Source organism: Pararge aegeria, chromosome 2, assembly GCF_905163445.1.
Source record: "Pararge aegeria chromosome 2, ilParAegt1.1, whole genome shotgun sequence".
Lineage (NCBI taxonomy): Eukaryota > Metazoa > Arthropoda > Insecta > Lepidoptera > Nymphalidae > Pararge > Pararge aegeria.
The window spans coordinates 10,095,496-10,109,343 of record NC_053181.1 but is presented as its reverse complement, the minus strand read 5'-3'; the positions used below and the strand labels follow the sequence as shown (position 1 = coordinate 10,109,343).

The following is a 13,848-nucleotide window of genomic DNA, read 5'->3' as shown; positions in this document are numbered from 1 at the left end:
CGTATTTTTTGTAACAATGTGTAACATTATTAAAGTGTAACAAGTTTTCGTATTTATTATTGTACGCTTTCACTCTTTCTTTACTTACTCATCACAATATTATGTCTATAACAAGAAAAAATTCTTAACTTGAGTGTATTAACGGTTAGCATCACTTTATTTCGTAGCAAGCTTATACAGATTACGATTATGAAAGAAGTATGAATCGTGGTATACAGTAACATTAACTATAAAATTTATTTTCTATATCATAACACCTATTACTTTAGAGCCACAGCCAAACGTGTTGTGTTTCGCTTATGTATGTAAAAACAAAGTCCGCTTTTTGTGTGTCGCAAGTGGTCTGCTAAAACTTACTATATAATATCGTACTATCCATCTTAAACTAAAAGAAGTTGGAATCCATCCAGTAATCGCCAAACATTAACGAATTAATGGACACATTGACAACTATTTAAGTCGGATAGGGCGCCACAAAAATAGGCAGCTAACTATAAAATTAAAATAAAACCGTAGTACTTCATGTAATTTGCGCTACTTCACTAAAAACAAAACTTTTCTCTTTTATTTTGATATCGATGAGTCTCTTTATGATCTTCAAGTGACCAAGCCCTTCAATAAATGGAAAAAATTAAAAAAATAAAACTTATAAAGTTTAGCATATTCTGTGGCGCCCAGGGCAAACGGTGAAATGACGTGCTTTATCTCGGTTTGAAACTTTAGAAAATTGCTTTTCCTATTAGTAGGAATCGTAAAAGAGAATATAGATTGATGTTTTTAAAGTATATTATATCTCCATATCGTTAACAGAATATATCATATAATTATAGTGGAAAGATAAAAAAAAATTACAAAATATTTCGATCAATTAACGCTAGGACCTGACAATATCAGGTGTTTTAGGGTTAACTCAATTTTCTAAATAGATATAAGTTTGAAATGCAATATGACATATTGCAAAGCGTTAATCATTGCGGCTATGCACTTTTAAGCACAATTTGCCTTAGTTGTTTTTAATAGTTCAGTTTCGTATCTAAGTATTAGTTGATCGATATGTAAAAGCTTTGTTTCACCAGAAATAAGAACACTCAGATTCTACCGCTTGCATAGCCGACGGCGGCGACGAGTTGTTGTAAGACGTTTGTCTTAAAACAAGAGGAAGCTGACCCTGGTCCGGCGCGCGTCGCCTTTGCCGCGCCGGCCCATGCCGTACTGTCACATGGCTGTGTCGGACGAGCTTCCGCCGGGCTTCGCGTCGCCGCACGCCCCTCCCGCAGCCTCCTCGTCCCGCGCGCTTCCCCGCCCGGCCCCAGCCGCCGACAGACCCGTGAAGTCCAATTTGTACTGCATAATAATGTTTATGTTAATAACACACCACTTTAATCCGTACACGCTGGAGGCATTGCGGCTCGAAAATAAAACGCAACGCAACATTTACCAACAATTCTTATACAAAGATAAACGAAACTCGTGAAGATTTAACTTTAAAATGAAATCGCCTGAAAATATTTTTTCAGTTTATTCAATCGGAAACGTGTATTTAAATTTCATCTTTGTTAAAAAACGACACAGTGTTGTATCGATGAAATGAATTGACGCGTTTTATATTAGAGACCGAAGCCCAGTTCGATGCCTACGACACCGCTACGGCACCCATTGAAATGACAATAAACACCATGCACGCTGATCAATTCTGTTTATGAACAACTAATATAACCAAACCAATAATTCTGACAATACGATTTTCAATGGTAGCGCCAGTTAAGGGGCTGACTTCATTACTAGCGATTAACTCCATAATAGAGATAGCGTATGACTTAAAGTTATAAAATGATCGATAGACACTTTATAAACTTCAAGATTAATGGTTAGTCACACAGATTCTAAACTAAGTATAGTAAATCATTAATTGCAACATCACATAAACAACATCCAGATATTAACTATCATATACTCCATCAAACATTTCTACACTAATCTCCAATAAATACCACGACGTCAAATTTTCATGTTAAAGTACATTATCGTACTATTAATGGTTTGTTATACGCCAAAGCCAAACTGAAATCCACACAAATACCTACGTTATCCATTTAATACACTATTTTCACTCTTAAATGTGGATGCTTTTCGTAAATTTGGCTTCCAATGCATAGGAACTCTCTCGGGCATACAGAGGGAGTACTGAAATTACGAAAATAAAAAGAAACTTAAAAGGGACCACAAATAAAACGTCAGAATATCGTCCGTAGAGCCTGTCTCGTCGGCGACAGGGGAAGAGCTCTTGGGAACTTTGTTTTTAGAATCCAATGTAATTTTTTTTTTGTTTAATGACAATGTTTTTTCGTTATTCTAGCTCTCTAGCTTACTTTGCTTGTGTATATAATCAAAAATAATCATAAAGTAATATTCTCTAACAAAAAATCTGATCAACTATACACAATTCTCAAGAAGAATAATTACACAATGCATGCTTAAGTGACTACATACACAGGTACACACAGTTACATGAATATTGGTGTTTTTGATAGTGCAAGACTGAGACAGACCGAATCGCCCCCTGTATTTGTTGAGGTTTTGTTTATCGCTTTGTCCAACAGTATAAGACCCTGAGTGTTCAAAACCACCCAGAGTAAGGCGATAGGAAAACAGAAATAAAAATCAATATAGTATACAATTAAATCAAAACGGGACTTTAATTAAATTCAAGTAGGTATTCTATGTCTAAACCAATCTAACAACTAATTACTAAAAAGATCTATTCTTGTTTTAACTTTATTATAAAAAAAAACATTAAATTAACTGTTCCTTAAGTAGGCAGATCAATTTATATTTAACAAGAATATATCTTTGGTCGAAAATTGTACATTTGACCCCCGAAAGTCTAACAGTCATGAACGAAATATAATCTTTAAAGTACTTAACGGGTGCAACACTCTGGTGCCTTTTTATCACTCCCACACTCGTCTCCCACGCCAAAGGTACCTAAGGAACATTACGTTCCGATGCACTAAAATTTTAATATTTCCTAGAAAATAGTCTATACTTTCAAAAATGTGCCATGTGTTGCTTGTAAAAGGTAGAAAATTTTATTCACACAACAATAAAGGGTAGAATATGTCACCTTGTTTGCGCAGTCAAAGCATGTGGTGACGACTTTACTAATGACGTTCATGAGGTGTTTGGTTTCTTGAATTACATTGTCGACTTTGCTAAAGGTTGCCGCTCTTCCCACAGTTGGCTCCTTCACGGTAAATTGAAGCTGCTGAACATACGTAGGAACTTTGTCTAAATGTTCCAACAGCTCCTTTTTTATCGTTCCGGCAGGTACCTTAACATAGGAAATTAAATATAGATCAAAACAAATGTCATTTGTTGACTAGAAAGATATATAGAAGTATAGACTTCCTTGATTGACGTTTGGCCTTTTATAGTGTTGGACGTTACTTAAAACAGCTGTCATGTGTGAAATGAGTATATAATGTGTGAACTTCTATACTCATTGAGAATAACGGCGCGCAAGTAAAGTCGAGCTGGAATAGATATCACAGAAGTCGTAGGCTGAGTGTTGACGCCGCACTCCCCAAACCTATTCCTTGCCAAATCTGCTCACTAAGTACTCATTACTATGGCACTGATATAAAAATATTAAAGAAAATCCTTATCCCCTATTAAAATCTTACTGCCAGGCCAAAGCATAAATACTTTCTCATACAGAGAGGTGATTTAGAGCTAAGCCCCATCACGCTGGGGATTTATCACTAACATGATAATAATTCACCACATGTTAGAGATAATAAAGTAGGCTGACAGCTTAACTTGCGCTCCGGGCTAGTCTTAAGAAATCATTTCAAATATGTTTGCCCGATCCAGAAATCGAACCCCCGTGATCTATGCCAAATATGCTGGAACTGTAAATCTTCTTTCTAATATATTTAGACGAGCTATTTTTTAAATAAATAAATTTATTTCGGAAAAAAAAGCGCTAATGGTTTTTTAAGTTTATCTAAGATTAAATTAGACTCAGAAAAACAAAAGAGATTTTTTTTCCATCCCGTAATGATGAAAGTTTATATTTTGTTACCGTCATTCTTTTCTTGTTTTTCTGTTTTCCGGAAAAAATTAAATTTCATGATCGAACATCGGTCGCCAAAGTATTTATGATAATAAACGGAATATTAATCAATAATTAAAACGATTTTGATGTGCTACCAAGTTTATAGTGTATTGTGTGTTTTAAGTTACATATTTAGTGAAATATAATAAGGATATTGAAAAGTTTCATCCCGCACCATTTTTGATCTTAGATGCTTCATCTCAAATCTTAGATCCAATTCATAGTTATAAGGTATCTCAGGTTCTTGTAAGGGACTAGTAAATAGATACAAATCATTAAAATCGGAGGAACAACAAAGAGTTTAACATATATGTATTTCAGATACAAAAGATTGGGTTGAGTACCATTTCCCTTCTTTGAAATCTGTAAATAATAATATGAATTAATTTTTTTTACTACAACTTTTTACCTGATAGGAAAATTGGCGAACGATTTTATACAGTCTATTGGCTTCTTCTGCAAAGTATTCAGCTTGTGTGAAGAGGTCTTGTGTAGTGTTGAGACGACCTTCACCCTTTGTGAACTGGTACATAGCGAAGGCCATGGAAGACATATTTTTCGCCCTAAAAATTATAATATTAGAGTGTATGTACACGTATAGTTGGGAATAGGGTGTCTATGCAAACGGGCCATTACAATAATTATAGCATAAAACATTTGTTTCTTTGTTTTCATTTAGGGCCTGATGGTGCTACGGATTACTAAGACTTAAGAAGAAGATTAAATTTCGATGTCATTTAAGGTCACTATAGTTAGTGTTGATATAGATTTTTTAAAACTGAAATGTATATCTCAAATTATAATAATTTTTTTGAACCGATTATTTTTGATCCTTTTTATTGGTGAAGTCCTAGGACCTTTTCCCAAATAACCTTATGTATATGCGCATTAAAACTTATCACTTAAATATCTACTCGATTTTGTATAAAATATTTTATTTGATATAAAATTTGATGGTAACCTATTAATGTAAATATCTTATATATTTTATGAAACCAAGCGCAATGCCAATCATTTCTAATATCAGCCAAATGAAAGTGATCCGATCTTGATAGTTTGCATCCAGGAGATGGACATAGGGTTCTTTTAATAATAAAAAGGAGCCTACAAAAAATTGCCTTTGTGGTTGACGCATCAACCGATCTTATCGAATTTTGCAAAAAGTTACAGTTTGCATCCTGAAAGCTTTTTGAATAGTAATAAAAAGTTATGACAGTTGTTTAAAACATACCTTTTCACAATATCGTTATTTTCATCAGCTCCTTGCCACTTTTCAGTTTCGGCGTCCATCTCAGAGGACATCATTTTCATTTCCAATCCCGACTTCGCAATTTTCGCTTGCTCGTCAGAATCTAATTTCACAGCTTTTAAAGGCTTTGTCGTTGTTCCATGTTTCTATGTAGATAACAACGGAATGATAGACTTATCAATAATTGTATTAATTTTTCTAAGGATGCTGAATAGATATTTATTTTTGTGCTAGGTAGTTAATTTTTTTAATAAAGATGTTACCAAATTTATATTACACTCACTGGCAAAATTAGCAGAGCATTTTAAAGAAAAGACGCTGCTTATAGGATAGCTAAAAAATGGTAGAAAAACAATACACATTGAAACTTAAATTCGATAAACAAGAGGTATTTAGGAGACTATTTCTATTGAGAAAAATAATTTAAATAAAAAATAATGAATTGTATAATTGTAATTAATTGAATACGTTTAATTATACATATGTTCCACTAATTTTGTTAGTTATAATATATATAATAATGTTTAGTAAGTGCGTGTAGTACTTACTCCAGGTCTAGGTAAACTACTATACTGTTGTTTGTCTGGTCTTTCGTCCGTTAAATCTAATAGTTCCTTCGCGAGTCGCGCTGCATCGGCGAGCAGCCACGCCCACATATCTACGAACACATCTAGGTTTTCCCTCGCTGCCGCACTACTGGGATGTGCCGCCAGCGTCCGAGCGGCAGTCACCACTTGTGGACCGTATATCCGCAAGTTGATTTCCGCAAATTTTGCACTCACTTGTAATGTCTCCGACATCGCTATATGCCTGAGCAATTTGCAAACCTGTAGATGATCTTACAATTAGAACTTAAAGAAATCTGAGTAGTCACCAATCAAAAAATAACCTGCCTCAATTATATGATCTAATTGCTCATGAAGTTGGCTCGCTATACTGTGCAGTCTCTCTGATTCTCTCTCACCACAGGAACTAGCTGAAATTTAAACATACACTGGATGTACCGTGAAAAATATTATCTGGTTAAAAACGAGCGAACACTTTTGTATTACAGTATAATTTTGTCATTAAAAAACTAGCCTGTGTATTACAAATTTTTGATTGATGAATTGCAATCATCACAATAATTGTGAATCTTGACACTATTTTTGTGTGGTACTGTAAATTGAGAAGAAGATATGAGATTTTATGAATACAAAGTCAATGTAATTTCAATCCAAGTTTCTAAATGAATCATTTATAATAAAAACGGCATAAAAAAACATTAAAATCATAACAGCTACCGTCTAATATGGCAAGGAAACCAGCTATTAGGTTTTTACATATATTATAGAGTGAAACATAACAAGAGACATTTAACAAAGTAATTGTTAACTTAGAATTAAAATGAAAAAAATATTGCTGCCAAAGAACAGTATGCTGTTAAAAGCTTTATTTAGGTATGTCATGCAGTGGCTAGCATAGAGGGTATGCAGAGGGTATGCAGATGATACAAAATAAAGAAAATCTTAAAAGGTAGGCTTTTTATAACTCTTACAATGCCTATCCTTGAGGTTTTTTAAACTCGTACTAGAGATTTTCTACAATTTATGGCTTCTGCATACCCTGTGCATAACCTCTGTGCACGCAACTGATGTCATGGTATGAAATGTCAAAACAATATTAAAACTTAACTTTAGTAGGTAACCCCCCTGAACCAAAAAATAAAAGCATATTTTTATTTATAAACGTCGAACTCGTTCCGTTTTTTTCTTCATAAACCTTAAGATTTAGGTTGATACATAAATAATTAAAGAATTTCATTCAAGCGTGTTAGTAGGTGGATTGTGATCATTACATTGATTGCATCAAAGTTTCGTAACACAAGGGCTAGTATCTATGGCAAATAAAGTTAGTAATCATAATCATAATCAAATGCATTGTATACATGTAAGTGTTCGCATTGCATACAAGTATGACTATACCTATTTTGCGTTGACGATTACCTATGTGCGCAAGGTCAGAAGCGAGTTTCCTCGCTTCTTCAGCGAGGGGCGCAAGGTCTTTGGCCTGATCTCTCGCTGCGACCACCAGGGCTCGCTCTAGTTCTGACGCTGCACTGGTGGCTCCAGTACATGCGCTTTCTAGTGCAGCCCCGCTGCTGTTTCCATTTTGTTCCTCCTAAAATGGTTAATTTAATATTTTGACGGTTCATATGTCATTATCATCCTGAGCCTTTTTGTACCTATTCAATATTCGAAAAAACGTTTAACCGAATAACGAAATACTGTTGAAGGGTGCATAAGTATATTTTATAAGGAATCACCCTGTAAAAATATTACATCAAAAGAATCATATTTATTTTTCCATACAAACTTATTCCAAACATTCTAAGTGTTACTTATGCCGTCCTTACTAAAGAAATACAGACATAGTACGTAGGTGCTTTGTACGCAACGCGTACCTTTTTTAATAGATTAAATAAGTGACAAGAGACACTTTATTTAAATCTTGCATTGATGTTAGGCTGTATCGGATTGTTTTTAGTAAAAACTATGGCAGTGGTATACTCAAAAACTATTAGCGTTTCGGTTTTACCGATAAGTCTCAGAGCCAGTAAATAATGTGCCATAAAGGCTTTAGAGCCTTTCGGTTTTCATTAACATGTTGTATAAGTATGTATAGATTCTTCATATTCGTCATTCATTCGGCTTAAACTCAAGCAGCTCCAATGCAGGTTGGCGGGCTTTTACGATTTTTTTACGTGTCCGTTAAGGGCCCACCGTCTTAACGTACCTTAGAGGCAACGCGGATTTTTCGAAAATGAAACTCCGCTAGTGCAAACGTGTTGAAATGGAAACCTTATACTTATTGATTTTGCCCGATCCGAAAATCAAAAACAGGACCTTGTCAAAAAAATCAAATCCCTAAACTATAAGTACATGACATCTTTGAGGCGATTCTTGACTGTCAATTATGTTATAAGAGTCACACTTTACTTACATCATGGAATACATGAAATTACGATGCAGATTACGTGCGCAGATGTTAAAGTCCTAAACTAAAAATTCATACGTATATTATTTATCTGCACAAACAACATTTAACGCAGACGTACGAACTGCAGAAAAATATTCACCATATCGTTAGCTAACAGAAACATGCTGTTCAATAAACATTAAGCTTTATTTATTACAATCCACGAAAACCAGACAAATCGGCACGGTTCAATATATGATCTCCTCAATATTTTAAAACACTGATCTCCCAAAATGCACACCTTGCGATTGAGAGTCTCGACGCCGGAGCATCCCGAGGAAATATTTACTTTAAAATTGCTAAGTAATTTCTTAGTGACTGTACAAATTGTGTAACAAGTTGCACCGTGCGGATTTGCCCGTTTTTGTGGGTTATAGCAAATGAAGCTGAATGTTCATTGTATATCATGGAATTCCTTAAAGTAACGCCAGTTTCCATCCAACATATCGGTCATAAAATTATTTTAAATATCAAAGAGCCGTTACTTAAAAAAATGTTAGGACTCTCACTAATGACACAGCAACCGCTACTAATCTTTCCAGCTCGTAGGCTATTCTTTCAGCTAGGGCTAGTATCCTTTGTCTGTGTTCGTGCGACGTATAGGCGGAGTCTGTGAAGTCGTGGGTTCTTTCTACAAGGGCACGCAACGTGGCAGCGAGAGCTCTTCTCCGTGCCGAGTCTGCTCCCCCTCTGGCTCGCGCTGCACGAACTTGCGTCGACAGACCACGCAGCGCGCCTAACGCCGTTCCAGCCTCCCATTGTGCAGCCTGACAATTTAATTGGCACATTATAATTTGATAAAATTTATGATATAGTATTACAAAACCCGAGATATACAGGTAAAGATCATGATTACTGCACATAACATAAGCACAATTTTTTTTTTTTAATTTCTATGTAACTGTGTATCTTTGGTTTCATATCAATAAAATTTAAGGCTTGTTACAGACACAGCTATAATAACTTGATATTAAATATAGCAAGATATTTTATGTCATTTAAGTACGTTTCTATTAATATAAATAAAGTATAGCATGAAAAATATATCTTAACGTAAATAATAAATTACAATATCTTGCTTTTATATCAGTTGAAGCTGTGTCTAAAAAAATATTTCTACTTAATTTCTTGTGTATAATGGGAAATAATTTAAGTGTTGAAATATTGTAATTACCTAATGCTGCTTGGCCTATTTGAGATAAATTGGCATGACTCATGGGACGTTACGAAATACTTACCTACTAAAATTCGTTAAATGCGTGATAGGTAGATATTCGAAAAAAGCCTATGCTGGATTAAATAGCGTGGTACAATATTAGCTGCCAAAAAAGCTGCTTATGTCTGCTGACAGATCAATATTTTTACTTATTTAAAATACTACTTAGATAAGCGGAACTACGGTATCTTAGGCGAGTTTCAGCGTGAATAGCAGCGTTGTTGCATAGTGTTGAATAATATTTAGTTATCTAATATTTGAGACTTCATATCCATACTAATTGATTTAAAAATACAAAGCTTCACTTCATTGTAAGTGCCCATTACATAAAAAAAATGTATCCTTTCTCAAACTAAATGGTTTTGGAAGCCTGCAAGAAAAAATACCTATGGAAGCACATTAAGAATGTTCTAATTTTAGGTATAAGCTACAACTATTATAAGGTTCATGTCATTAGAGTAAATTTTAATATTGTCATTCGCTTAAAATATACTTAGATATATATAGAACACCCTTAATGAAATATTCTACTTACATTAAATATAATAATAATAATTGATTACGTCAATTTGTTGTCATATCGTGATTTTAATAGAATGAGAAAGTATAAAGAGCTCGTAATCTAATGAGGCATTCAAAGTTATCTCAATGAAGCATATAATTTTAGTACGACTCTAAAATGCATTGCAAGTATTATGTAAAATATGATAACAAAGGAAAAAGGCACTCGTCTACCTACATGTGTCATTTGTACCTGCTCGTGACTATCCGAGTAAGGTTGCAACTACAAGAGAAATAAAACACCTTCTTTATGTTCAAGTTAGTAATGGAAAAGAGCGGGAGTAAATATAACTTTGTGGATACAAAGAGTTCTTCTTAAGAGATGATGCTTTCTAATGATATAAAAAAATGTTATGATTTCTCACGTTGAAAGGTTTTTGACATTCAGTTTATACTTTATTTAATTTTATTATTTTTGATAATGGACTATACTAATATACTTTTTGTTGTTTACATTTTGATTTGAAGATAAGTAAATATTGAGATGAAGCCAGTTTTGAGTCAAACTTACTACAATTATAACGATAAACCCTTTGAATAAGATTTAATAAATCGGCATGTGGATTTATTTTTATAACTCTTATTGACATTGGAACTTTATTTTAGTTGTACAACTGTCGGACCAGACAGATGGCCTACCCGTTGGTCAGTGGGAAAACCTAGTGTTGGCCTATAAACAGAGCAACACTTCGCAGGGCAGGAACACGTCCTATTTAATGCCACCATATAACCTACGCCTTCATCCGGTCACCTCATAATATATGCCTATAACAACGGAAACCACGCTTTTCGGACCGGAACACAGCAATGCTGCTTGGAGGCAGAGATCAGCAAGGCGTTAGTACTTCACCTAACGACCTTTGTCACAAAAAAAATCCACTACTACTAAAATAATAACTATCTTTCATTAAAAAAATTACAAATTGACTGATGGATCTACGGACAAATGTTGCGGAGTTATCTCCGAGAGCTAGTTTCGCTTGAGTTAGATATTTATTTATCCAGTAATGGAATAACAGCTGTGATAGCCTAGTGGGGAAGGCTTTCTGATCAACAGCACTATAACTTTTCAGAGCTATGTGCGTTTTGAGCAATCGAATATCATTTGCTTCAACGGTGAAGGATAATATCGCGAGGAAACCTGCATGCCTGAGAGTTCTCCATAATGTCCTCAAAGGTAGACCCGGCTTAAACCTTTTTCATCCTGTGAAAAGACCCGCGCCCTGTAGTGGGTCGGTAATGCGTTGATGCTTATGATGATAATGTTGATGAATGGAATAATGTAAAGGAGGATGATCCTGGAAAGGTATGCTATCCATTTTTTTTCTTTAAACAAAACGTGGATGATGATATTTATTGTTTCATTGCAGATTCATTGTTAAGTATCATATTTTTAATAAACATTACCTCATTAGGAAAATAATACAATTTTTAATTATTATTGTTTAAAAATAAACATTTCAGAAATAGAACTAGAAATAGAACAAAATGGTAAGGTTAGTTAGTTATTGGAGGTTGGTTATCATAGGTCACGCCCAAGGTTTCCCATCGCGATAGCGTGACGATCTTAATCATGTCCCAGCTAAAAGTGCCCGTCGAAAATAGAAAACAACTAAATGATTTACTGACACAATTTAATTCAATACGTAATAATAAGCGCAATGTCACAGCTACATAGGACTTGGAAAGACAGGAATATCTCAATCAAGACAAAAGTGCGTCTGGTCCGCGCACTTATTTTTCCATTATTTACGTATGCAGCTGAGACATGGACCATTAAAGCAGCTGATAGACAACGTATTGACGCTTTTGAGATGTGGTGCTGGAGGAGAATGCTGCGAATCCCGTGGACGGCACACAGGACCAACGCATCGATTTTGAGACAGCTTAAAATTACAAGAAGGCTATCAACGACCTGTCTTAAGAGGATTCTCGAGTACTTCGGTCACATTGCCAGAAGAGATGGAGACAATCTTGAAAAGATAGTGGTCACTGGCAAAGTGGAAGGAAAGAGACCTCGAGGACGTAGCCCGATTCGTTGGTCGGATCAAATCCGCACGGCTCTCGACACCAAAGTGCATACGGCTTTAAACGTTGCTCAAAGCCGAGTCAAATGGCACAAAATCGTCCAAAAAGTTGTAAGTGGAAGGGGTCGCGGGATCACGACCCTCAGCAATGAGGAACACGACGTAGAGAGAGAGAATAATAAGTAGTGACATAGAAACGTACATAGTGTATAAGTAAAGGAGTGTAATGATTTTTTTTATTATATTCCGTGGCACGGCGTTAGTAATCATTTTATTCTTTAGTATTACTGGAATACCAAATCATAACTGATTGGCCAATAATGAGAAATTACCGCGTTTCCCGCGCTTTTCCTTATGCCAATCAAGCAAGTGTATTTGGAGAAAATAAGTAGTTGGCACGGTGGCGGGCGGTTGGACGAATATGAGCGCATTATTACAGGATACAGGTTTTTTTTAAATTGTAGTTTTTATTTACCACACTAGTCTACAGATTATCGATTTAAAACGTGATACTTAAATTACACCCTATTATATAATGTGAAAGTTTGATTAAATTCTAATATATTAGTGTAACAAACTTTCGAAACGTAGTGAAAATATACGACATTTTTCACTTTATATTTAGCAATTATACAAAACAAAGTAAATAAAAAAATCAAATAACCGGTTCGCATAACGAGTTAACTTTAAAAACTGAAACAGAAAAAATAAGCCCGTTAGTCTAGAATTCTGTTAAGTAATATTTAATAACTGTTACCTACATCATTGAATTATTAGTATAAACTTAAAATAAATAATTAATTCTATAAATAACAAATTTTTATTATATTCGGGACTCTTTAAATTTAGACTGTTAAGAATTTAAGCCAGGTGCTGGCTGTTAATGAACACAACGGAAGATTTATAATTCATTACGAGATCTTTAATACGATAGTAGTTCTGTATGTACAAACATAGGCTGAAAAACACACTACTCCTGTTTTCCGTCGCGCAGCCATAGATAGCCCTTAGAGGTGACTACTAAATACCTTAGCTGAATTAGCAAAGAGCTATTATATACATAGAGGAGTAGGTCCCTTTATTGTTTAATTATATCGTTTAACGCTTGCCTTAGCAGTACGTATTATGACATAATTACGGTAGCGTGCTCATAATCTTCGTACTCTAATTAGTGGGAGCCGCTGAACTTTATCGCTGCGGGAAATCGAGTTATCAATACTTGTTGAAGCATATTACCAAGTATTATTTTTCAGCTACGGCAAACGTAAAGAACTACGTTAAGCCAACAATGTATTTAACCATAATTTAGCCCTGTACGGTGTAGCTAAGCAATTAACGGTGTAGTAAGTTTTGCTGTCACCAAGATATTGTTTGGGTACTATAGAGAGTGGAGATCACAATAGATCACCAACGCTCGACGTGACGCGACGTCATTTTAAGCCCTTCTTAACCGCTACCCCAAGAAGAAGAATGAAGTATGTATTCAAATTAGATGCCACAATGTCAAACAATAGCAGCTTGGCGTACTTTGTCACAGCAAAATAGTAAGAGAAATAAACGCAGAATGTGTTTTTTATTATTTTAGCTAATAAGAATCATGTGTCATGAAAAGCCGTATGATGAGCTATAGGTTGGAGAATGGATGCTAAGGAAAAGCCTA

The 13,848-nt window shown here is 34.9% G+C and overlaps 1 protein-coding gene across 1 annotated transcript in view; it reads right to left on the bottom strand.

Annotated features, from left to right (window-relative positions):
- Positions 1–846: 846 nt before the first annotated feature.
- LOC120631581 (alpha-catulin) overlaps positions 847–13,848 on the bottom strand; it is a 106,533-nt gene continuing 93,531 nt past the window's right edge. Inside the window, exons 5-12 of the mRNA XM_039901222.1 lie at positions 8,894–9,151; positions 7,352–7,526; positions 6,260–6,342; positions 5,915–6,193; positions 5,349–5,512; positions 4,527–4,680; positions 3,125–3,331; positions 847–1,344 (exon numbers count right to left, since the gene is read on the bottom strand). Of these exons, the coding sequence (XP_039757156.1) occupies positions 1,216–1,344; positions 3,125–3,331; positions 4,527–4,680; positions 5,349–5,512; positions 5,915–6,193; positions 6,260–6,342; positions 7,352–7,526; positions 8,894–9,151 (1,449 nt within the window). The 3' untranslated portion in view covers positions 847–1,215. The remainder of the gene's footprint in view (positions 1,345–3,124; positions 3,332–4,526; positions 4,681–5,348; positions 5,513–5,914; positions 6,194–6,259; positions 6,343–7,351; positions 7,527–8,893; positions 9,152–13,848) is intronic.